This window comes from Euprymna scolopes, unplaced genomic scaffold (assembly GCF_053919585.1).
Source record: "Euprymna scolopes isolate OS-2025 unplaced genomic scaffold, ASM5391958v1 sca81, whole genome shotgun sequence".
Classification (NCBI taxonomy): Eukaryota; Metazoa; Mollusca; class Cephalopoda; order Sepiida; family Sepiolidae; genus Euprymna; species Euprymna scolopes.
In genome coordinates, this window is record NW_027633891.1 from 60832 (window position 1) to 88522 (window position 27691).

General features: G+C 33.7%; 1 protein-coding gene across 1 annotated transcript; it reads right to left on the reverse strand.

Annotated features, from left to right (window-relative positions):
* Positions 1-282: 282 nt before the first annotated feature.
* On the reverse strand, positions 283-27434 carry LOC145276305 (A disintegrin and metalloproteinase with thrombospondin motifs 17-like). The gene is made up of 4 exons (XM_080127709.1): positions 27386-27434; positions 26917-27098; positions 25226-25376; positions 283-1336 (listed from the first exon to the last, which is right to left on the reverse strand). The coding sequence occupies exons 1-4, from the start codon at positions 27432-27434 to the stop codon at positions 1173-1175; spliced, it is 546 nt and encodes a 181-aa protein (XP_079983835.1). The 3' UTR covers positions 283-1172.
* Between the last annotated feature and the right edge of the window lie 257 nt (positions 27435-27691).

The following is a 27691-nucleotide window of genomic DNA, read 5'->3' on the forward strand; positions in this document are numbered from 1 at the left end:
ATTTTGCGTTATGAAACAGATACTATCAAGAATTGTATAAATTAACTGAATTAAAGGAATAAATAATAAGATGGTCAACATCATGAATTTTGGAATATAGTTTTTTGTCATTTATTCTCTATATTGCTCTGTAATTACATTGAGCTTCTTAAATAAGGATTGGTATGTATTATAAGAAAATATATTTCTACAGAAATATATATATATATATATATATATATAAGGGGAAAGACTAAAAACTTAGTGTAATTTCAAGTATGACAAGATAAATTGAAAAAATAGTAATAGATAAGAACACTGGTATCCTTTATTTTTCTTGTTATTCTTGAAAATGCCTTCACAATAGGAAGGCGAAACGTTGAGGTCTTGTTTCAACTTTTGTTTCATCTCGTCGGATTTATTTTATTCTAACACCCTGATAATGTCATATATATATATATATATATATATATATATATATATATATATATATATATATATATTGTATTTTTTTTTTCATATAGACATATTGCATTACATAACACAAACAATTCCTATCTCCATATTTTGGTCTGAATTCTTTCTAGTGGTCTTACTAATATTCTTGCTTCGGGCAAGAACTAGCTGATATAGCTGCTATAATCACTGTTGGACCAATTATCCCTTATGATAAATCCAAACGAATTCAAAAGTACTTGAGTCAACAGCTACACCAGGCAGTTTTTGCTTTAAACAAGCATATTAATACGAAAATAGGAAAGGATCCAAACAAAAATATGCAAACCGAAATTACTTGTGATATATATATATATTATATATATATGAAAAGTGAAACAAAAAATACAATCGTTGATCTCATTCAAGACTTGAGCAAAATTAGAATAAATGCTAAATAATTGGCTTATATTAATTTGGTTTATATATATATATATATATATATATATATATAAATGTCATTGGCAACAATTAAGGAAATGACACAAAAATACAATGGTTGATCAAATTCAAGAATCCATTTTTTTTTTCAGTGTTAGTTTCAGTAATTCTTTTATTTACAGAGTTGCCTCCCCTTTGTTCGTTCTTTAACTTCTCCTTTCTCATATCCGTCTTTTGTATCTCTGCAAATTTTCATCTCAAAGATCTCTTCCACTGCCTTCATTCTTTTCTGCAAAAAAAAAAGGCATTCAAACAAATCAAGACCTGATTCGATAGGCTCGTCTGGAAACAACGCGAATGTCTTTGCATGTATTGCAACATATCTGGTTCACAAATACATGTTTGCAGCGATTTCGGGCTCGGAGTTTGCGACACAATGTCAGGTTTTCATTCTCTGGCTTTCCGCACTTGAATGCTGAGGCTGAAAATGAGAAAAAGAAAATTGGATTACAAAAAAAAAAAGTAAAAAAGATTTGCATATATATGTTCTGGTTATGCACGTATCTATGATTTTTTTTTTTTACCTAGGGGTCACCACTTATCAAGGCCCGGAGGCCACTCGAGGATAAGGGTTACTGAGTGTACAGTAGTCAATGGGATTATATAGTAATCGTTACTGGTGGAAATTTGGTAAATTGGATTACTTAAGGGGACGGTTCATCAAGAATTTGTTTATGTTGGACTTGAAGACACACAAATTGTAATCATATGGAAAACAGGTAAACAGAAAAGAATGCCACGGACGTGCAGTTCGAAGAAAGAAGCTTTGTTCATGGAATCTACGTTTTGGTTTAGGCTCAGATAAAGAATGGGCATAATTATTGACAGTGGTTCCAGCTAGACGAGTGCTTTCATGAAAGTTTGCCGACAGACGAGCACTTGCCATGGAAATAACGATAAGGTAGAGACAAGCCAGGAACGTCTCTTTTGTGGGAAAGATGTTGCAGGGAAGAGAAAAGGGCATCCCCCACTAAACTACGAAGTCTATTTTGAACTCTGTCAAGACGGGATAAGCTGCTTCTTGCAGCTCCTGGCCAGATGTGGCAACAGTACTTCATCCTTGAAATAAATATTAACAATTATTTTTATACGGACACTAGTGTTTCATTCTTATACAATCATCAGTGTGCAAAGTGATAATTCGTGCTGGTCGAGAGATTTGAACTCTGTCAACAAAACCAACATTTGCTTTGCAAGCTAACATCTTTCCTCTAAGCCACCGCCAATTAACATGTAAATGGAAGGAAATTAAGTAATTATCTAGTTATGATGCATGTATGGTAGTTAACCATTTTTTCAATTGTTTAATTAACCACTTTTTCTCAATTCATTAAATAGGGCTCAACTTCATGAAATTTATGACTACAATATTTTATAATAAATATTTATAAGTTTTACCCTCACATATATATATATATATATATATATATATACTAGCGAAGGGAGGGGGTGCCCGGCTTTGCTGATCGTAAAATACGTTTAAATATGATATTTTAATTTATTCAGATTTCGTCTATATTATTAAAGTCGTGATTTCAAAAACACATTTGGATGCCATCAGCTAGAATCGACACCGAAAGCAAAGCTGTACCAACATGACACACATACGAACTGATTAAAATTAAACTAAGATGATTGTATAAAATGTATAACGATTATTTCGATTTTGACCCCTTAAAACCTATTTTGACCAGCTAAAGATCCATAAAAGAACGGTCCATAAAAATCCAATTATTTGAGGTCCCCCACGCCGCTCTATGACTTTTTGTTTTGGAAGAAATAGTTTGAAAATATGGAGGCCGACGGACATAGTGAGTTTCATAAATTAGATATGAAAACCCTAGCATGGGTGCCCGGCGTTGCCCGGGTATTTTGAGATGTTGAGAAAAAAAAAAAAGTGGTCAATTTTTTAACTTTGACCCCTTAAAATTTATTGTTTTGGGCTTAAATTAAGTTACTAAGTTAGATCCATGTCCAAAGAACCTATATCTAAAATTTCAAGTATTTAGACCCAAAATTGTCGGTCAAATCGTTGAACTGTGACCCCTTAATCGCCAAATTCCTGGCCGAAAACCGATTACATCGATTTTCCCAAATTTCAGTACCCTGTATATCAAATTTCGAGTCTATAGACTTAAAATTGACAGTTATTGTGTAGCGAAATGTAGACACACAGATACACACGCAGACAGACACTTTCACTTTTATAGATATATATATATATATATTAACGGAAAATTTTATAATGTGATATATTTTTATGTATCGATTTTCAATATCTATTTCAACAGTCCTTTAAATGTATAAGTTATGAAAAAAATATATATATATATAAATATATATATATATAGCAATTAAGCTACAGAGAACTTTTCTGTTTTATCCCCATAAGGTTTTATTAGGCATCTTAACTTGACGAGCCCTTATGAGGGTAAAATATGGAAATTATATATATATATATATATATATATATATATATAGGCAACATTTTTTTCTTTATGGCCTATTTCATTAAATAAAATACATGTTTTTTGTCTATTAATTCTATTTTCGATCCTTTACAACTTCCGAATAACAGTCTTTACTTTTGGCGGGAACTGGATGATGTAATCGCCATGTTTATCATAAGTCCAAGTACTTTCCAATCCTTCAGGATTCATCTGCAGGGATAAATTAATCCAACTTGTTTTGAATAATTTCTCTCTTTTTTCCCATTGGTTAAACTTAATAGCCTCCTGAAATGTTTGTAAATGTTATTAAAATAAATTTGCAAACACTTCAGTATGTCATTACTGTTGGTAAAGTTTTTAAAAAAGCTATATCTATAATATAAAGCTGTGTGTGTGTCTGGTCACGAATAGGCTCCTATATGGTTGACTATTTTAAAAAACTGATCACATATAATGATAGAAGATGTATCGAGACACAGGAATGGGTATGTTTGATCTGGCAGAACGGTGGTTCATTAAAATTGTGGGGTCTGCGTTCGCGCCTAGTCCACAAAGTATGGAAATAAAAAAAATTTAAAAATTTAAAAAAAAACGTTTACAAGTGTTTTTGATATAGATGTACATAATAATACTTTGATAAGTATGTTTTAACTTAAATAGGGATGGTATAATAAAATTGTGGGGTCTGCGTTCGGGCCTGGCCTCCATAGAATGGAAATAGGCACAAACTTATAAAGTTATTCAAATAAATAAACTTACAATCACTTCAGTATGTCATTACTATTGGTAAAGTTTTAAAAAAAAGCTGTATATATATATATATATATATATATAAAATGCAAATCTGAAATATTTTAATTTTTTGCCCATATTATACCTGGTAAAACCTAATCAAAATACCTCAAAGAAATTGAAATTTGGGAGATAATAATAACAATTAATGTCCAATCCTTTCTTTAAGCTTCACAAAAATTAGAAACATCTGAATTTTCAAGGACTTCCACCCTTTCCTTGCCTTCTATGCATAAAACAAAATTAAACTAAATATAGCCAACATTATCCCCCTCCTGTATGCATAGCAGCACTATTCTATAATTCGGAATGATCAGAATGATCAGTTAATTAGTTTAGAAGTGAATCCTAGGCATGCATATAAATTAGTACTAATTGGGAGATTTGAACGCATACTGAATACTTTGGCCTGTTCCCATATTGAGTGTTATTTTCACAACGTTTCAGTCTATGTAACTTCCCCACTTCTTCAGGTGTATCATATTGAACTCGAAAATTTGAATGAAATTATTCACGGTAGCATACTCTCGTTCTGTCAGCCATGACCGTGTAAAACGTCCTAAGTAATTCACAAGTGTATCTTGAGTATCACCCACACTTAGGATTGAACCTTCAATCTCCAGAAAAGGTGTCATTTGCTACCGAAGTTTACCATGTACTTTATCCGTTATGCAATGAGTCCTTGTGGAAATTTCTATCTGGTCATGGCTTACAGACCGAGAGCATACTACCTCATGGATTAAGCATAGGGTTCGGTCTGAAATTAAGTGTAAATTCCAGAGTTAGACATGATTCTCCTGGAGAAGGTCGAAGATTACATCAACAGAAACGTTTTCAATTAACAGAAGCTGAGAACAGTAGTCCGAAGACTATTAATAAGCAACCCTCATCTTAAAAATTCAGAAGAATTATAAGTATTGTTTTTCTGCATTCGCCCTAGAACAGTGGTTCCCAACCAGTGGGCTATGGCACGATTAGGGTGTGCCGTAAAGAGATTAGAACTAGAAGCCATTTAATTTCATTTTTTTTTTTTAATAAAAACATTTAATTTCTTAATCATGATGACATCGTTCAGTTCCAATTCTAAATCTGGTGCTAGTAGATCAAGCTGTCTGAAGATATTGGCTTCCTGAGACGAAGTCCACCTAACATTGATGCTTTTTCGCTTTTCTACTTTTTGCAAAACTTAATTATGTTCTGTAAAAACAAAAACAACAACCCACCTTTTCCCCCTTTTCCTTCTTCCCATTTCCCCTTTCTCTTTCTATCCCCACCTCCCACTTCCTGACTGGTTTCCTAACTTAAAATGTACCAAACATTAATACTGTAACTCTTTTACCTCTCCCATTAAAAATAATATCATTCATGTTCAGGGCAGGGAAGAAAAACGATAAAATCCACTAGAAAACAACCAAACCAAACACTACAAACTAGCGATTGAAGATACAAATAGCTTCTTGAAGAATAAAAACCTTCTACAAAATAACTGGATGTAACATGAATACTATTTCCAAAATAACTGGATTCGGCATTAAATAACCCGAAAAGGCTTGATATGCTGCAAAACAACCAAACCAAACTAAACTAAACCAAACCAAACTAAACTAAACCAAACTAAACTCTACAAATTAATATTTGAAAATATAAAGAACTTGAAGCATAAAAACTGTTATCAAAGTGACTGGAATCGACATTAATAACTCTAAAAGGGTTGATGTGCCGTAAAACAAAACAAACCAAATCAAACCAACTCTAAGTAAACCAGCCATCAAAATATTACTGCCATTCTCATCGTCCTACCTACGTGAATATTGTTTCTTACCTGAACATTAAAATTTTTCAAGAAAACATGAAAGACTTAAAAATATTGAAGAAGAGTTAAAAATGTCTCTCTGACATTTACCCACATATTGCAGCAGCAGTAGCGTCTTTTTTTTCACCACTTATCAAGGCCCGGAGGCCACTCGAGGATAAGGGTTAATGGGTATACATTAGTCAATGGGATTATAGCATAGTAATCATAAGCAGTGGAAGTTTTGTGAATTGGATTACATAAGGGGACGGTTCATCAAGAACTTGTTTACATTGGATTTGAAAACAATCAAATTGTAGTCAGTTGGAAAGCAGACAAACGGAAGAGAGTTCCACGGGCGTGCAGTTATAAGAAAGAAGCTTTGTTCATGGAATCTACATTTTGGTTTTGGCAAAGATAAAGAGTGGGTGAAGTTATTGATAGGAGTTTCGTTGAAACACCAGGCACAACTGTCCCACTATTATTATTCTATACCAGATATTGAATGTTGATTCATGTGAATAAAAATTCTCCATATATAATTATGCATGACACAATCATGTTGACACACCGGTTCTCGCCAGATCGCCGAAGTTAAGCAACGTTGAGCCTGGCCAGTACCAGATGGGTAACCATTTGGGAAGGCTAGGCGCTGTATGTACCTTCTGGCAAAGTTAGGTGTGGGGCCAGCACACTCACCCTGTAAAAGGAACTCCTCGCTACAAAAGCATCTATAAAAAAGTTATAGATGGCCTATGCCCCTCTACGGGCTCAAGGGCTATGGATGGATGGATATATAATCATGTTTTTTTTTAATTATTTTATTGCAAAAAGGCTTTGAGTAGAAAATATGTATTTTTGTGATCAGTGTGCTTCGAAATTTACAAAACATATAGTGTGCTGACAATTACAAAAGGTTAGGAACCACTGGACCAATTTAACCTGAATATTGTTTTTTTTATTATTATTATTGTTATTTTATTTCTAACTCTGGATTGATTTGTTTTGAAGAATTTAGTTTGTCTTTTATCTTTTTTGACAACCAATGAAAATTGTCAATGGCTCCATTTGAAAAACAAACATCTTTCAACGAAATTATTTGTCAAACATGTTAACTTGTTTATTAATAAAGAGATTATTTCGTCCAGACATTTTGTAAACAAAATCAAAGCTAAATTGGCATATGGAAACGGACGATTGAAGAAAACATTCAAAGTATAAAAAAAACAACAAAAAATAAATATCGATAAAAAGTAAAGCATGTTAATTGAATAAAATGGAAATAAATTTTAAAATTTGATTTCTTCTAATTGAAAGACAAGAAAGAAAGAAAACTCTAAGAAGAATATTTTCAAAAGAAAATGTTAATTCGAAGATGGATTATTCAGAATCACAAATGTACTTGCAGCGTTCAAAATCCCAGCAGATGATTGGTAAGAGTTCTTGATGACAAGAAAAATGCTCAGAATAACAAACCACAAAAAATTACGAAATGAAAAATGGGATGGCAGTCAATACAAACTGTTGAATTGGAAGCCATGTTTAATTTCAGAAGAGTTTTCGATGGGTAGCTATTCTATAGAAGTCCTGGATATGAAGACTTTTCAGTGGGTAGCTGTTCTGTACAGGTCCTGGACTTTATAATTTGGCAAGCAAAGAGAAAAATATCCTTCTCGTGTTGACACAAAAAATTATGTGCCGGAATGCTAAAATATTCAATTTTTATGGGGCAATTCTGGTTTCTGATTGGTTGATAGCAGAATGTGAATTAATTTGATTGGTCAGTTCCTATCGGCAGTGATTATATATAGAATCTCCCAACTTTCAGGAATCATACCGTTATTTTATATAAAATATTGCAACAAGAACATTGATTTTTTTTTTTTAAGCCTCTGAACATATGCTTGTCCAGGATTGCCTGATCGGCCACATCCAAGCCAAATTTTCAAAATGTTGTGCTTTTTTTTCTTTTTTTTTTCTTTGAAGCAGTTTGTCCTTCAAAAATTGTATTTTACTTTTTTGAAAGCGTAACATACGGAGTAACTAAAGAATAAACAGAATATTATCTAGTACATAAAGTTCTATAAAAATTTGAATGTCCATGAAGGGCTTCTATCCTCTCTTTTCCCCCTTTCCATGAAACGAAATCAAGCTAATTTTCATACAATTGTGTTCCAAAATTCATAATGATCGATTAATTAGTTTGGGTTGATTGATTTTGTTTAACAGCGTATCAACCCTTTTCCGGTTATTTAATGCTGACTCCAGTAATTTGAGGAAAAGGTTTTATGCTTAGAGTTGTTTATATCTTTAAATATTTCTTCATAGAGTTTGGTTTGGTTGTTTTGTTTTATGGCAAATAAACCCTTTTTGAGTAATTTAATGCCAAATCCAGTAATTTAGGATAAAAGTTTTATGCGTCGAGTTTTTTATATCTTAAAATATTTTTGATGGTATTTGTTTTGATTATTTTGTAGAAGAAATATGCTGTTTTCGAGTTTGCAGAACATGATTGAGTTTTGCAAAGGAATAAGGGGAAAAAAACAATGTTTGGTGCATGTTTTCTCAGGAAGCCAGTATCTTCAGACAGCCTGATCTGGTAGCACCAGATGCCCTAACATGAATTAAGACTCCGAGCTTAATTATATCTGGGAGCAATGGGCACTAAGAGGCAACTCAGCTGAAGCCTCAACTTTTGATGTCTTTAAAGGTGATACCCAGCACCAATTAGTTTTGAAAAGAGTCGTGTACATATACATGTATGAACATATACACATGCATAACTTTATATATAGAATGTTTTGTTTCTGAATTTTGGAGATGACGATTGATTATTTGGATTACAGTTCTCATCTTGAGTGTTATTCTCACAACATTTCGGCCGTTGTAATATCTGATTTCAAGTGTATCTTGTCAAACTCTGAAATCTTTCAGTCGTACTCGGGAATCTGCATAAAATTTTACACAGAACTCTTTATTTGATCTCCAGGAGTAACATGCTCTGGTTCTATCAGCCATGATATGGTAGAAAACATAATGTGCAATTGTATTTTTTAGTGTTGCTTCCAAAAGACTAACTTTATAATTGAATTTTATCAAGTACTCTATCCGCTATGCCCAGAGTTCTTGTGGATGCAAAATACAATTGTGAATTACTTATGACTTCTACCCAGTCATGGCTGATGGAGCGAGAATATTCTCCCTCTATGGATTAAATAAAGGGTTCTGTTTGAAATTTCGTTCAAATTCCCAAGTTTAACAGAAAGATTACTGAGTTTGACAAGATGCATCCGAAGAATTTTGGAGGTTACATCGGCTGAAACGTTGTGAAAATAATACTCAAGATGAGAACAGTAGTCCGAAGAATCCAAATAATACGAGAATGTTTACTCATATCCGGCATAATCATGTTTGAGCCACAGTTTCCATCAGATCACCAAAGTTAAGCAACGATGAGCCTGGCCAGTACCAGATGGGTGACCATTTGGAACTTCCAGATGCTGTATGCACTCTCTGTTTCTCTCGGCATTGTTTCCAATCGTCCTGGACTTCTCTTTTCCACTAGATTTAAACAGTGCCGATTCAGGAGAGATGTGGTTGTGGATTGCACAACGCTTGCCTCACAATTACACGTGCAGCTGCCCCTAAAGTGGGTATCCTTTACCTTTCAAACTGAACGGAGGCATCAAATGTTTTCTCATTAATAATTTGTATCATTCCTCGGAGTCTCCAAAATCAACAGAGATTAGACCATTCCTGTAATGACCTGATCCATATTGTTTGCGGTGTAATGATGGTTCGGTCTAGTTCTAGAAAGTCCACCTGCCAAGGTTTTGCCTTCTCTCTTTGAGAAGGAGTTGGCTTATTGGTAATCACCTGAGACGCCCTTACCGGGGAATGCTGACTTCTCAATCCCACTTTCCGACCCTTGTGTCACAGTTCTTGCAGGAGGAGAGAACTAAATACTCCTTGTAAATACAGCTCAGTCTTGATACTTTTTGGCTTCAATAAGTTTCCCAACGTTTTTCGTTTAAGCACTTTTATTGATAGTACACACATGAAACTTTTATTGATAGTACACACATGAAACTTTTATTGATAGTACACACATGAAACTTTTATTGATAGTACACGCATGAAACTTTTATTGATAATACACACATGAAACTTTTATTGATAATACACACATGAAACTTTTATTGATAGTACACACATGAAACTTTTATTGATAGTACACACATGAAACTTTTATTGATAATACACACATGAAACTTTTATTGATAGTACACGCATGAAACTTTTATTGATAGTACACGCATGAAACTTTTATTGATAGTACACACATGAAACTTTTATTGATAATACACACATGAAACTTTTATTGATAATACACACATGAAACTTTTATTGATAGTACACACATGAAACTTTTATTGATAGTACACACATGAAACTTTTATTGATAATACACACATGAAACTTTTATTGATAATACACGCATGAAACTTTTATTGATAGTACACGCATGAAACTTTTATTGATAGTACACACATGAAACTTTTATTGATAATACACACATGAAACTTTTATTGATAATACACACATGAAACTTTTATTGATAGTACACACATGAAACTTTTATTGATAGTACACGCATGAAACTTTTATTGATAGTACACGCATGAAACTTTTATTGATAGTACACGCATGAAACTTTTATTGATAGTACACGCATGAAACTTTTATTGATAGTACACGCATGAAACTTTTATTGATAGTACACGCATGAAACTTTTATTGATAGTACACACATGAAACTTTTATTGATAATACACACATGAAACTTTTATTGATAATACACACATGAAACTTTTATTGATAGTACACGCATGAAACTTTTATTGATAGTACACACATGAAACTTTTATTGATAATACACACATGAAACTTTTATTGATAATACACACATGAAACTTTTATTGATAGTACACGCATGAAACTTTTATTGATAGTACACACATGAAACTTTTATTGATAATACACACATGAAACTTTTATTGATAATACACACATGAAACTTTTATTGATAGTACACACATGAAACTTTTATTGATAGTACACGCATGAAACTTTTATTGATAGTACACGCATGAAACTTTTATTGATAGTACACGCATGAAACTTTTATTGATAGTACACGCATGAAACTTTTATTGATAGTACACGCATGAAACTTTTATTGATAGTACACACATGAAACTTTTATTGATAGTACACGCATGAAACTTTTATTGATAGTACACGCATGAAACTTTTATTGATAGTACACGCATGAAACTTTTATTGATAGTACACGCATGAAACTTTTATTGATAGTACACGCATGAAACTTTTATTGATAGTACACGCATGAAACTTTTATTGATAGTACACGCATGAAACTTTTATTGATAGTACACGCATGAAACTTTTATTGATAGTACACGCATGAAACTTTTATTGATAGTACACGCATGAAACTTTTATTGATAGTACACGCATGAAACTTTTATTGATAGTACACGCATGAAACTTTTATTGATAGTACACACATGAAACTTTTATTGATAGTACACACATGAAACTTTTATTGATAGTACACACATGAAACTTTTATTGATAGTACACGCATAAAACTTTTATTGATAGTACACGCATGAAACTTTTATTGATAGTACACACATGAAACTTTTATTGATAGTACACACATGAAACTTTTATTGATAGTACACGCATGAAACTTTTATTGATAGTACACGCATGAAACTTTTATTGATAGTACACGCATGAAACTTTTATTGATAGTACACGCATGAAACTTTTATTGATAGTACACGCATGAAACTTTTATTGATAGTACACGCATGAAACTTTTATTGATAGTACACGCATGAAACTTTTATTGATAGTACACGCATGAAACTTTTATTGATAGTACACACATGAAACTTTTATTGATAGTACACACATGAAACTTTTATTGATAGTACACACATGAAACTTTTATTGATAGTACACACATGAAACTTTTATTGATAGTACACACATGAAACTTTTATTGATAGTACAAACATGAAACTCAAGTCCCCTTCAAAGTAATGCACTTGTTGTACCATTCCGTTAACTTCTGGAAGACCCCGTAGAAGTTCTCTTGTGTAAGTCTGTCAATAATCCTCATTACAGCCTCTTTCATCTACTCAATTGTCTCATAACGACAACTTCTAAGGTTATTCTTGAGCTTAGAGAATAATCAAAAGTCACAGGGAGCAAGGCTTGGAGTATAGGGAGGATGAGAAATTGTCTTAATGCTCATCTTGGTCAAATAGTCTGTGACAAGGATGGAGCACCCTTGGAACAAACTTTGCACAAATCTTTCACATCTTCAGTTCCTCATGAATAATTTTGTATACACTTCCTACATTGACATCAAATTGTGCACTTATTGTCTCTGTAGACACACGACGGGTCCTTATCCATGAAATTCTTTATTTGGTCAATCAACTTTGGTGTTTTGACTTTCTTACTCCTCCCTTACCTCTTATCATCTCTCACAGACTTCCAGCTTTCCTTTAATCTCTTATGATGCTCAAAAACCGATGCTAGATTCATGCAAGATGGTCCAAAAGCAGTCTGAAGAATTTCATACGATTTTGTGACATTTTTTCCAAATTTAAAACAGAATTTTATTGCATATCGTTCTTCTTAACTATCCTCACATCCAGATTGCATTTTTGAAATTCACCAGATGTGACAATCAGGCTTTAGTAGGGTGTATTCCAATTCCTGCTGTAGCTGTTCATTTGAACCTGAAATCATAAAATTTGGTCAGTCATCTTATAAGGTGTATAGCATTAATATACTGAATTTTCAAGTGTCTTTTTTTTTCTTTTTTTTTTTTTTACACAGTGATCACCACTTATCAAGGCCCGGAAGCCACTCAGGGATAAGGGTTATTGCAAGTACATTACGTTAGTGTGGAGATTTGATGAAGTGTTTAATTAAGGGGGCGGTTCATTAGGAATTTGTTAACATTGGACTTGAAGACATCCAAGTTGTAGTCCAGAGGGAAGCAGGCAGACGGAACAGAGTTTCACAGGCGTGCAGTTCTATGACAATTTTACATGTCTGTACAAAATAGTCTGGAAACTTATTGAAGGCACCTCATATCTTGCGTATTTCATTATTTCTCTAAACAATATGCGAATAGTTTTGTTCTTCAACAAAGCCAGCATCACACTTCAATGCAGCACGTTTTTCATGAAGAAAAGAAAATATTGATTTGCATGAAGGAACATAAAAACAATTATGATACGTCCGTCTAATTTGCACATTTCGCACGGATATGACATTTACACCTGAATCATGACAGACTGACCGACAGATCGACCGACCGACATGCTGGCTAATATAGATGAAAAGGCGTATATAAGAAAAGAAAATACGATAGGAAACTGTTTTTTTTTTTATCTTGTTTTGTAAGAGTTATAAAAACTTGCATTGTTTTTCGAAAGAAGACTTTACCTGCTATTTTTATTGACTCAGGTGTGATTGGAAGGCTATTTTTATTTATGTATTATTTTTATTTTTTCATGTCCCCAAAACTGCTGCATTCTTAAAAAAAAAAAAAAAAAACATCACCGCCCCCCCCCTAAAAAAAAAACAAACGACAACTCACCGATGTTGCACAGAACATGCCTATTATAATATACCATTACTTTTTTTATATACGGCATAATCATACTGACACATCGGTTCTTGTTAGATCATCAAAGTTAAGCAACGTTGAGCCTGGTCAGTACCAGCTGGGTGACCATTTGGGAATACCAGGCGCTGTATGTAGGAGAACGTTAACATTTTCCGGCAAGAACTGCAAAACATCCTTGTTTCCCCTGACTGGGGTCTACATGCGATCAGAAACCGTTTGTTAACTTGATATTCCAGTAGAACTTTCTCCTTCAGAAGAAAATTGGTTCAACCCACTGGTATATATATATATATATATATATATATATATATATATATATATATATATATATATATTTCTACTTATTAAAATCTAAGTATGTTAAGGGCGCCTTATGCCAAACTTGGTGAAATCTCTCGAGTATCTTTCGAGAATATAAGTGGCGAACAGACAAATAAAATAATGTGAGTGTGTATATTATACACTATTTTATTTGTCTGTTCGTTACTCATAGCCTCCAAAGCTGCTCAAGAGATTTTCACCAAGTTTGGCATAAGGCATCCTTGAGATGCTTGGTTTTTAATAAGTGATAAAAAAAAAAACGTTATTAATATTTCTATTTCATTTCCGATTTCTTCTTTTTATAGAAAATTAATACTTTCCATTATTTGGATTCCCAAGTTTAAAGAATCCGAAGTAAAAAAAAAAAAAAAAAAAAAAAAAAAAAAAGCAAACCTGAATATGATTGAAAATTACAACCCAAAACTGCTGAATCTTTAAAATAACATAAAAAGTCAACTCACAAGTATAATGCAGGACATGTCTTCGGTCTATAAAGGTAATTCATAGAAGGAAATGCAGAAGTGTAATGGATATATACAAACTGAAGTAAATTTAATAAACAGTGAAATGAGCAGTGCAGAATACTATTTATTAATACAATATCTCTATTATATAAACAACTTTGTGAGTGTGTTCGTTCCCTATAGACTTCGAAATGGCTACGCCGATTTTGGGGAGAGAGAGAGAGAGGAATTTCATATTTGCTCTAGTGCATCAACCACTACTTTTTTGGGGGTGGAGACTGTCTTATAGAAACAGTCTCCAATCTAATACGTTCTGCACTGTTGACCAAGCTCCAACCCGTTTCTCGTCACTATAACGTGGCATCCCTGTGCTGGTTTTACAAGCACTTTAGTGAATGTGCTCCAACAAACTCATAGCACTGGTGCTCCTTCAACGTAAATACTTCCTGATTAACCCGACAAGTAACAAACTCTCACTCCTTCATTTTGGAGGTTCTTAGATGCTGGAAAGTCTTCTACGAGATGCCTTTAATAAGTTTCCAGACTATTTTGTACAAGCATTTAAAATGGTCGTAGACTCTTGAAAATTCAGTATGTTATTGCTATACATCTTATGAGATGATTGACCAATTATGATTTCATGTTCAAATGAACAGCTACAGCAGGAATTTAAATACACCCTACTAAAGTCTTATTGTCACAGCTGGTCAATTTTAAAAATGCAATCTGAACGAGAAAAGACTTTAGAAGAACAATTTGAAATAAAATTCTGTTTTAAACTTGAAAAAATGTCACAGAAACGTATGGAATGCTTCAGACTGCTTTTGGACTATGTTTCATGAATCGCACATCAGTTTTTGAGTGGCATAAGAAATTCAAGGACGGCAGGGAGTCTGTGAGGAATAAGAGGTATGGGAGGAGTAAGAAAGTCATAACACCAGAGTTGATTGGCCAAATAAAGAATTTCATGGATAAGGATCGTCATGTATCTGTAGAGACAATAAGTGTACAGTGTCATGCCAGTGTGGGAACTGTATACTCAAATTATTGATGAGGAACTGAAGATGTGAAAGATTTGTGCAAAGTTTGTCCCAAGAGTGGTCCATCCTTGTCACAGACTATTTGACCAAGATGGGCATTAAGACAGTTCCTCACCCTCCCTATAGTCCAGACCTTGCTCCCTGTGACTTTTGGTTATTCTTTAATCTCAAGGAAAACCTTAGAGGCTGTCATTACGAGACAAATGAGATGCAAAAAGGCTACGACAGGGGGTCATTGACATGCTCACACAAGAGAACTTCCATGGGACCTTCCAGTAGTTGTTGGTAAAGTACAACTAGTGCATTGCAGTCGGAGGAGATTACTTCGAAAGGGATTAAAGTTTCCTGGGTGTACTATCAATAAAGGCGTGCATACTAAAAAAAAAAAGTCTGGAAACCTATTGAACAAACTTTGTACTCTAATAGTTTCTGCCCTCAAACTGCTAGACTTTGGAATCGTCTTCCTATTTTCCTGACTGCACTAACATAAAGAAATTTGAATTTAATGTTAACATATCTTTATTGTTTAACTCCATATTTGGAGTTTCCCTGTAGATATGGTTCCTTATTTACAGAAGCCTCTTACGTTTCACTGGCAAGTTTCCTTGTTTGGGTTGAATATGTGTAAATTACAATAGAAAAATGCGAGCATGAAAAGTAATATGGTTAAGCTTAAATATGAAAATGTAAAGAACTAGTTGTTAAAACTGGAAAAGAAAAGGGCAAGATATTTTAGTAAAAAATATAATAGATTTATAACTTAAAATATTGCAGCATTAAGAATTAATTATATAATGTTATAAATTGAATTTTAAAAAAAATTCTTAATACTGCAATATTTTAAGTTAGAAATTTATTATATTTTTACTAGAATATCTTGTTCTTTTTTTTTTTTCTCCAGTTTTAACAACTAGTCCATTACTTTTCCATGTTTAAGCTTAGCCATATTACTTTTCATGCTTGCATTTTTCTATTGTAATCCATGATTTTTCCAGGCTTCCAGTAAATTCATTTGTTCTTTGTTTGATTTCAGTCTAATTTTTTGCCCCCATAAACATAACATACACATATGTAATAACAATGTACAGCACTCGTCTGCTTTCAATAAAATCCCTCCAATTATCTCCCTTTCATTCTTTCTGTTTCATTTGTTACTTTTCCGCGAGAGCGGTAAATTGGTAGCAACAGTAGTTGCTGAAGCGACGTGGTTGCTATGGAAACCAGTCATAAAAATATTTCGCTCACCTCCTTACTTTTTTTGTTTTTTTTACGATTTTGAACACCCGAAAACTCATAACTTTTGTTTTACTGAACGAAAATTGAAAATTTCTTTTCACAATATAGCTGAGAAGCTTATCTATGAACTGTAATAATTGTTTGAAATTTGGTCGAAAAATGAGTGAGCGGTGAGGGTTTAAAGCAGTTCTTAATAAACTTGACTTAATTAACTGGCATTTGGCATGTGATATGACATGATATACATGAGTACGGTGAGAGCACTTAATGGATAAAGAGTGAAATAGTTTGCTACTTTCTATATGGCGATAGATATTTGAGAGGCATTATTTTTTTTTTTTTTTTGAATGCATGAAACTTATGAAAACGCAGTATGTTTCAACAAGTTGAATATATTAAAGGGTTTCAGAAAATCTAGAAATTATGGCAAGGCAGACTTAACAGTGATCCTCTCGCTTATTTCAAAATCCAAATATTATCACAACACGTTGATGAGAAAATTGTCAACAGTGACATGACAATGATTAAAACCAGAGATTTTGTCACATCTCGTTTTTCTTATCGTGAAACTGTATTTCTCTTCGGAGAAACGTAAACCAATAAAGCATATCCTTTGGGATGAGAATTTTTTTTTTTTTCCAAAGTTTTCAAACCAATAATCAAGTTAAACTTGTTACCTGAAGTTGTTCCTGGAATACTATAATATTTCAAACTAATATTCAATGTTTCAGCCCTGAGTTCAAATGCCTGATCAGGCTGTCTGAAGATTTTGGTTTTCTGACTTAAAATGCACCAAACATTGATGACGCTTTTTTTTCTTTGCAAAACTCAATTATGTTCTGCAAAGTCAAAAATTAATTACAAAACAACAAAACCAAACACCATGAATAAATATTTGAAGATCTAAAGAACTTAGAACAAAAAACGGGGTTGGTTTTACTATATACACAGAGTCGAAAAAGTTATCAAAAAACAAACATATAACAAATAAATTTTATCAAAGGCAAGATAAGTTACTTTTCTACCGAACTGGATAAGTTTTTAGTGTTTTTATTTAATGTAAAATATTTAATCAGTTCAAAAATCATACAGTGTTTATCGATATATTTAAAAGACAAATAGCAGTGAGGTCCCTGTTACATATGTTAAGTTTGGGAAAATGAGTTCAAACTAAAAAATTATACAAGATACTGTTAGAAACTCACTCAATATATGCTAGACCGTCACGTTAACATATATTGGGTGGATTTCTAACAGCATTTTGTATAATTTTTTAGTTTGAACGCATTTTCCCAAACTTAACATATTTAATAGACCTCGTCGCCATTTGCTTTTTTTTGGGGGGGGGGGTCAAATATATCGATAAACACTGTATGATTTTCGAAACGAATAAATATTTTAGATTAAATAAAACCACTAAAAACGTATCCAGATGAGTAGAAGAGTAAGTTATCTTGCCTTTGATAACATTTATTTGTTATATAAATATATTTTGACAACTTTTTTCGAATCTATGTATATAGTAAAACAAATCATAAAAAATTTGTTCAAAATTACTAGATTCGGCATAAAACGATGCAAAATAGGCTGATATGCCATAAAACAAAACCACCTAATCAAATCATTTCAGAAGAGCAGAGAGTGTAGTAACTGTTTTAAAAGTACAGTGTCATTAGCTGTGGGATTTTTTTTGTTTTATACATATCTGCGATTCAAAAAAACTTTAGTTAATTTGTGTATTCAGATGTCACACGTGAAACATGTCAGTTATAACAAAATCTGTTTTTCGAAAAATATAAAAATATAACTCCACTCTTATATTTTTTTTTTTTTTTTTACAAGGTGGTCACCACTTATCAAGGCCCGGAAGCCACTCATGGATAAGGGTTATTGTAAGTACAGTACGTTAGTGTAGATATTTTAGAGTGTCTACTTAAGGAGGCGGTTCATCAGGAATTTGTTTACGTTGGACTTGAAGAAATCCAAGTTGTAGTCAGGAGGGAAGCAGGCAGACGGAACAGAGTTCCACAGGCGTGCAGTTCTAAGAAAGAAGCTTTGTTCATGGAATCTACGTTTTGATATAGGCATAGATAAAGAGTGGGGAAAGTTTTTGACAGTGGATTCAGCTAGACGGGTGTTTTTCGTAAAAGATTGGCAAGGGGGGACCAGAGATTGGAGTTCAGACGAGCACCTGCCATGGAAATAACGATAAAACAAAGATAGGCTCGCAACATCTCTTCTGTGGGAGAGAGGTTGCAGGGAAGAGAAAAGAGCATCCCCCACTAAGCCACAAAGTCTATTTTGTACTCTGCCAAGGCAGGATAGGCTGTTTTTAGCAGCTCCTGCTCAGATATGGCAGCAGTACTTCATCCTTGGCAGTCACTGTGTGTGTGAGAGAGTTCCTTCGTCATAGATTGCAAAACAGCTGCACCTATCTTTTTCAAATTTCACACACACTGTCTGGCAGCGTTCTTAGATATGTTTTGTACAGAAATTCATCCGATAAGTATCAAAAATCGAAAAATTTATTTAATAAAAAGATACGCGTTTATTTTTCTTGTGCTTATATGATGGAGTGTGTAGTTTATTCTCCACATATTTTTTTGTTTAATGCGTATTAGTAAGCATAAGACATTTTGAATACAGTTGGAAATGTTCGGTGATTCATTCTGATATTCTGAAAAAATTCTGAAAGTAATCGCAGTAGCCAGAGTTCAATAAATAAAATCAATCACTGATAATTTTTTTTATTCTTCAGATACAGTCACAATGCAAGATAGAATGTAACTGAATTAAAGGGAGCGTTTATTATTTACATTTAAAATCTGGCATAATATAGTAGTAACAGGAAGAAGTTGGAAATTAAATAATAACGGACGTATTATACTTGTTAATAAAGTAACAGTATGACATGAGTAGGGTTAGGGGACTTAATGGATAAAGAGTGAAACGGTTTGCTACTTTCTATATGGCGATAGATATTTGAGAGGCAAATTTTTTATTTATTTATTTTTATTTTTTTTAATGAATATAATACTTTTTGAACAGCTATGAAATGTATACATAGTTCTGCGAAACCTGCTTTAAGAAGTGATGTAAGTTACAGAAATCGGAGATTGTTTAGAACCGTAATGGCAAGAAAAAATTCGAAGCCATTTTTTGTATATATCACATACAAGAATACATTGTTTTTTTTGGGTTTTTTTGTACTTATATTAAACTAGCAGGATTACCCGGCGTTGCTCGCAAGCGTATAGAAATGAAAGTATGTGTGTCAAATCTTATATTAAAATTTCCATCTCTCCCTCTCTCTCCAGCTCTACCCGTATCCCTTAGTAATTACACATTTTCTATCTAGGTTATTGAGTACAGTTCGATTCAACTAAAGACTTAATAAGAAAAATGTTCTTTTTTTATACTCACTTTAACCCCCCAACAAGGTATATCACCACTTGGACGTAAGGGGCTACTATTTGGGAACATGCCTAGGAAAGATTAACAATGTTTTCTAAAATGCTCAACATATGGATACATGTGAACAATAGCGTGCAAAACGACATGTGACCACAGCTTAAAAAATTGACCTTATTGAACAAAACTAATATGATTTATTGGATTCAGTGTATCGGATTTGTCTTAAATCAGACGAAAAAACACAGGCAACAAATTTGTTGTTGACCACTGTATCAATCCTCATCTCAAAAATTCTGAAACATTTTCAGTATTTTTTATCAAGACCCGAAGGCCACTCGAGGATATGGGTTTATGAATTTAAGATGGTAGTGTAGTAACCATTAATGGTGGAAATTGGGTAGAATTTGATTATTTATTGGACAGCTCAACAAGAATTTGTTTACATTGGACTTAAAGGCTATGATATTGTACCTATTTACTATACTTCCCCACAGGACAGAGTTAGACACCAGGGTCGTTTTTTAACGTGGAGAAAAGGTACAAAAATAAAAATTGTCTCAGTCGTGAAGGATTTCTCCTCCACCGAAAGAGAACAAGAAATAGAAGTGCAGCATCTGAAGAACAGATGGTATTTATTTGCTCCCCCACCGAGCAAATTAGGCACAAGGCCAATTTTTAATGTGAGGAGTGAAGGGAGGGGGAAGGGAAAAAGGGGACCAGCTCCCGAGAGGTGGGAAATGGGAGCTGGTTAAAGGTCAGGCATGTGGGGTTGCCCCCACATCTGGTCTTTGCTAGTCATAGCTTGCAGCATCTGAAGAACAGATACTACACTTTGATCTTGTCCCGAGGGCCAAGAAAAGGCTATGATATTGTAGTCAGCCGTGAAGCAGGCCAGTGGAACGGTGTTCCACAGGCAGGCAGTTTTAGGAAAGAACGTTTGTTTATGGAATCTGCATTTAGATTGAAGCACAGAGAGTGGGGGAAATTGTTGATAGTGTTTGTAGCTAGTCGAGTGCTTTTTTGGCTTTTTTTTTGTGAAAGTCCGGCATAAAAAAAAATTCATTTATGAAAATCACAAGTGCTTCGGAATGAGTCAATCTGCGTTCTTATGAGTTTAATGTAGGGGAAAATGAGCTCTTGTATTAAGGATTAAAAATATCTTCTTCTCAAGAACAATCCCATTTTCCAACCTGATAAAAGGAAAGTTCCAGAGTTTTCCGATTGATTCAATGTAATTTCCATAGAAATCCCATGGATTAATTGGACAAAGAAAACAACAAATATGAAAACTAAAAAGTTTAAACAAAACTTTTTTTAAATTATAACTATGGCTTCATTTTATTAAACGAATTGGGGAAAAAATTATTCATTTCCTTTGGTTGGTTAATTAAAGAGGTTTTTTTTTTGGTTTTTTTTTCAAACTAAAATTTGCTTTCTTTAATTTTTTTTATTTTTACTTATTCATTCATTTTTTTTTTTTCTTTCAATACATTTAATATTTTATTTTTCAGCCTGTTTTACGTTTTTAAATTAGTCAAAATATCTAAACAAATATTAGTGCACGAATCATTTTTTTTCGTATTCAAAAGAAAATCGCTTCAAATTGAAATTAAAAAATAATCCGATGTTTTAAATGTAAAATTTACTCATGAGATGTATGATAATTTGGTTTATTAATTAGTAATTTAATAAAGCGATAATTATTATTAAACAATTAATTTATTGTTTTAATAAGTTTAATCTTTAATCTTATTACTTTTTATCAAGTATTTATTTCTAGTTTTGATTGATTTATTAACTTTCAAATATTAATATCTAGTTTTATTCATTTTTAATAAATATTAACCCGCTGATTTTTAGTTTTAATAGTTTTATTCATTGTTAGATATATATGACCTATATATATATGTATACATATATATATATATATATATATATATAAAACAAAAACGAAGCAAATTTATTTTTAAATTTTGATGATAAAAACATCTTTATTTTATGTAAAATTTTCTTTTTTAATTCGTTATAAAAACTCCATTTTCTACTTATTCTAATTGTTCGGTCCTGGATATGACCTTAAACTATATCCAGTGGTGAGGTCCCAGCTTGCGGACTTTGGGGAGTGTGGTGCCACCCTTTAATTGCCATTGCTCCCAGGTCCACTCTGACCCAGAGTGGTAGTATCTGTTAGGGTCCCAACTACGAGTTAAATAGAAACCGACTTGAAAACAACAAATATATTCTATTAAAGAAATTTTCTTCCGAATCTTTGGATTCGGCATTAAATAACCTGAAAAGTGTTGATATGCCGTAAAACAAAAACAACCAACCTAATTGTTTCAGAAATCCTAGATTGGTTTTCTAGAAAACTCTTTCCACATGCTTTTAAACAAAGCATAAATTATTTGCAAATTAAAAGATTATAAAAAAATGTTTTGTTTCGGAATTACTTAGATGAGGGTCAATGATTTTGATTATCCGGACTACTGTTCTCGTCTGCAATGTTATTCTCACAAGGTTTCGGCCGGCATAACCTCTGACCTCTGTGAAGTGCATCTTCCTGATCTCAGGAATTTCAAACAAAACGCTTCATTTAATCTAGAGGGTAGATTACTCCTATATTGTTATCCATGATTGAGTAATTTTTAAGTATACCATCAACCTACATCAAACTTTGAATGGATCATCAACTAGCACTTTTAGCCATTGCGCAATAGATCTTTCCAGATAATTCCAATATCAACTTATGTTTCGGAATTTTTAAGATGAGGGTAAATAATTTGGATTATTCAGACTGCTGTTCGCATCTTGGATGTTATTCTAACAAAGCTTTGGCCGAAATAACCACCGACCTTCTTCATGTGCATTTTACTGAACTCTAGAATTTTGAGCAGAACGCTTTTATTTATTTATTTTTTTACAAAAGGAATCACCACTTATCAAGACCCGGCGGCCACTCAAGGATAAAGGTTAATGGGTTTACATTAATCAATGGGATTATAGCGTAGTAAACATTAGTAGTGAAAATTTTGTAAATTGGATTACTTAGGGAGACGGTTCATCAAGAACTTGTTTACATTGGACTTGAAGACACACAAATTGTAGTCAGCTGGAAAACAGGCAAACAGAAGAGAATTCCACAGGCGTGCAGTTCATGGAATCTACGTTTAGGTTTAGGCACAGATAAAGAGTGTGGGAAATTATTGATAGTGGTTTTTGCTAGACGAGTGTTTTTCATGAAAGTTTGGCGAGGGGCGGACCATAGATGGAAGCTCAGACAAGCACTTGCCATGAAAATAATGATAAAGCAGAGTCAGGTTCGCAACGTCTCTTCTGTGGGAAAGAGGTTGCAGGGAAGAGAAAAGAGCATCGCCCACTAAGCTACGAAGTCTATTTTGAACTCTGCCAAGACAGGATAAGCTGCTTCTAGCAGCTCCTGCCCAGATGTGGCGACAGTACTCCATCATTAGCCATACCTGTCATTTATATAGGTAGAGAATTGCATCAGGAGTGAGATATCTTCTAGAGCGGCAGAAGGATCCTACCATTTTTCCATTTAATATGCAGGGTAGATTGCTCTTGTCTTATCAGCCAGGACCAGATAGAATTCTTAAGTAATTTGTAATTGTACCTTGAACCTACGTAAAACTTGGAACTAACTATTAGTTAGCATGTCAAGTTGCTTGCGGCCAATTGTTTTCATTTCTCTAAGTTCTACGAGCCACATATCAAGAAGGTCAGAGGTTATATCGGTCGAAAATTGAGATTAACATTCAAAGTAGGAACCATAATAACAAAAATAATGAAAACATCTTCATCTTGTTATCGGTCCTGGATATGACCTTTAACTATATCCGATGGTGAGGCCCCAGCTTGCAGGCCCTAGGGAGTGTGGAGCCACACTTTCATTGCCATTGCTCCCAGGTCCACTCTGACCCGGAGTGGTAGCACCTGTTAGGGTCTCAACTATGGGTTAAATAGAATACGACTTAAAAAACAAATATACTATATTAAAAAATCGTTCTTCAAAATCACCAGACTCGGCATTAAATAACCTGAAAAGGGTTGATATGCCGTAAAACAAAACAACCAACATCCCAACCAATCATCTTGTTATCCATATATATCTAACCTCTCTATATAAATAAAACAGTAGACGTCTGTATGTAAATATTTAACCGATAAACTCTTAAACTACTAATCAGATAACACTATAATGAACAGAAAATGGTAATCATACACCAATGATTGTTTATAATGAGTAAAATCTTTGTTTAGCCAAAAACATTAATTCCTTCACCCTCAACTGAGCACTGTTCTACAAGGAGGGGGTCACTTTTTTCGCCGATAGTTTCTAAAGTCATCCTCTCTTTTAGATTGTCTAGCCTTAATTTAAACCTACGTCACTTCCGGTTTGGCGATGGACGCAACAGCAAACACGTCACTTTTTTTTTCAGATTCTTTTCCTCCTTCGTGATACGAGTTCGAGCCTGCCTGCCTACAACCACTTATTTTTTTTGCTCAACACACATCTCCAAACACCTGGGCAATGTCGGGCACCCAGGCTATTTTTATATAAGAGTAGACAAGTGGACTTCTGCTATTCAACGAAACACATGGAAGACGTACTACATAAACATATGTATAAAATACTATAAATCTTTTGGTTTTGAAATGATAACTAACGATCAAACAGCAAGAATTAAAACGAAAAATCGGAAGATCTAAAACAACGTTTCGCCCAGATGTTTTATGGGCTTTATCAACAGAGCAAAAAAAAAAATGTACAAAACTCTAGAATCTGTACAGAATTTCGAACGGTTCCTATTATTTATTCCACGGGGGTAGACTGTTCTCGTCCTGTCAGCCATAACCGTGCAGAAGTTTTTAGTAATTCTTAATCATATTCCTAGTATCAGCAATGCTGAGGATTGAATCTTCAACCTCCAACTGACTGTCACTTAGAATTGATTATATTTAGCACTTTTATCTGTTGTGCCTCCGGGAGATAGATCAAAGTTTGGAAAAAAGAATCATTTGATTTTGATAAAACTTACTATTTTTCGTTCTTGGACAATGTTGCGTATGGCACTTCCTGCGAATAATTGGTCGTTCAGCCATGTTGCATTTCTCGGTTGGTTGTCGTGTGGAAACGTCTACGCATTGCACAAGGCGGATCTGATCTCCTGTTCCGCAAGTTTTCGTACACTGAAATTAGAACAAACAGTAACATTATTTAAATGCTATCATTGGAGCACAGAGTGATGCAGGTTCCAATGAAATTGCAAAATTGAGGAGTAAATGGATTAAGTTCAGGAAACTTTTGTCATTATTAACCAGCAGAGCGTTACCACTGAATGAAACTAAGAATATAAAAATAAGGATAAATATTTGTCCGAATTCCTTCTTCCTAACTCCTGACTTCCGATTCGAGTGATTTCCATAAAAATAATATTTTTATTTTTTGTTTACCTATTGAAAAGAAATTGTAATCACGTTTATACTAATACTATCCAAAGGTACCCAACAAGTTCTGGGAACAATATTTTTCAATTTAGGCTAATTTTCATTATTCATTTTTTGTGTTTTCTTTATATTTTGATTTTGTTTAATGATTCTATTATGTTATACCAAAATATATCTTGTAAAGCCTAGACCAAAAGAAGCCTCAATCTACTGGACTAGCGGCAATCCCCCCCTTACTTTATGCAGATGTAACGTTGAAACAGCTTTTTTAATGGTTCATATCAATCTTCCGTAATATATTAATGAACCCAACATGTTGTAGATCAAAGTCTCACAAAGAATCAGAGGAAAAGGAAAGAAATGCGACTTGCTTTTTTTTTTTAGTTTTAAACAAAAGGTATTTATTCTTGGTATTTCCAACAACACACTGCCTCTTATTTTAAACAGTTCATTTTTCATATAGACAAAGATGTGCTCATCATCCACGTGTCTAGTAGGCATTCAAGTTCTCAGTTTGGCTTTGGAGATGTCTCTTCAATTGAATTCAGTTTTTCATTATTTTTTACCTTGCAGTCAATTCCTGTGCAAAACTCTAACGATTGTCTTCGCAGAGATTTCAATTCAAAGCATAGCTGAGTTCTTCACAATAATCTTGACATCTTTTTTTATATACGCATTTTTATTGGTTTTTATTAATTTCTGGTCATGTCATTAACTCGTGCTTCTTTGTCACATATCTGGCCATGTGTGATTTTTTATCTCTGCTTTTCCCCCCTTTTCTTCTGCTCCTGTGACGTCATTTCGTGTAGCCAGCTTGGTCATTTGCATATGTATGCTGTTATACGGCTGCTGCTGCTGCTAACAGTGCTAGTAGCTCTGTTGCATTAATGCTGGGAGATTTTCTACTCTGAAAGCTTTTTGCGAATAATTTACCTTTGGAACTCTCTATAAGTTCCTCATTTTCCAGATGGTAGCAACATGCAGTAATTTAAACGTAATGTACACAAACATCTCGCTGCCAAATTCTCCAATCAAGTTGCACACTTAGAAATCTGGACCCTATCACAGTGCCCCTTCCCATATTAGTGGCAGTATCCCTTTTTGGAGGATAAATTAAAGTTTTAAAAATTCAAGCAGTTGCTTTTCTATATATATATATATATATATATATATATATAAGATTAGAAAGCAAATAGCAAGTCAGACAAGTCCCACCATCTGAAGTGGATTTGGAAAGAAACGTAATTTTATTATTTTTAACAAAATAAGTTAAGAGACTTACATGTGACCACGCTCCTGTCACCCATTTTGAAGGACATGGTGTTTCTTGGCATCTCTGGGTCTCCGGGGGTCTTTCACTAAGTTCACATTGTCGGCTTCGGGGACATTTCACTTTTCTTCTTTGTAAACCATAGCCACATGATGGCGAACACTGCAAATAAAGAGAAAAAAAATCCTTTACATCTACAGTATGATCTATATATATCTATCTGGTTGGGCTCCTAGCCCAGACCAATGCGACTCTCTTTCTCCAGACTTTCTTGGCTTCCATCAACTGCCTCAGATCTTCAGTACCACAGTTAGTGTCATGAACAATTTGCTAGATGTACATGGAGCCAAGTCGTCCTATTCTTGTGTGTCCATGCCGTTGAGTCCACAGCAATGCATTTCTCACCAGTTCTTGCTCTCTCCTCTGGCAGCAAATTGTAGACATCGCTCCCTGATGGTAGTAGATATGGCAGGTAAATTACCATAAAGTTCCTGCTTCATGGGATAATCTTGCCAAGATATATTTAACATTGTTCGTAGCATACAGGTGTATGAGCCGTCTAGTTTTCTTCCCAATCTTTATGTGAGTGTCCAGGTTGTAGCAATGTAAACAAGGATAGACGCCACAACTGCTCTGAAGAACTGCATTTTCAGTTTGTCAGTTAGCCTTGAAGTCCATACTGACTGGAGCTTATCCAATGCAGTCCATGCTTTTGAGATATAACTGATGATAATCAATCATTTTTGCTTTCTCTGTTGGTCACTTAAAGCATCGAAAACTATTTAAT

Coding starts and splice junctions, on each gene's coding strand:
- LOC145276305 (XM_080127709.1), bottom strand. CDS start 27,434: ATGTTAAATATATCTTGGCAAGATTATCCCATGAAGCAGGAACTTTAT. Junction 27,099..27,385: donor CATGAAGCAGGAACTTTATG/GTAATTTACCTG, acceptor ATCATACTGTAG/ATGTAAAGGATTTTTTTTCT. Junction 1,337..25,225: donor TTGTCCAAGAACGAAAAATA/GTAAGTTTTATC, acceptor TCTCATTTTCAG/CCTCAGCATTCAAGTGCGGA.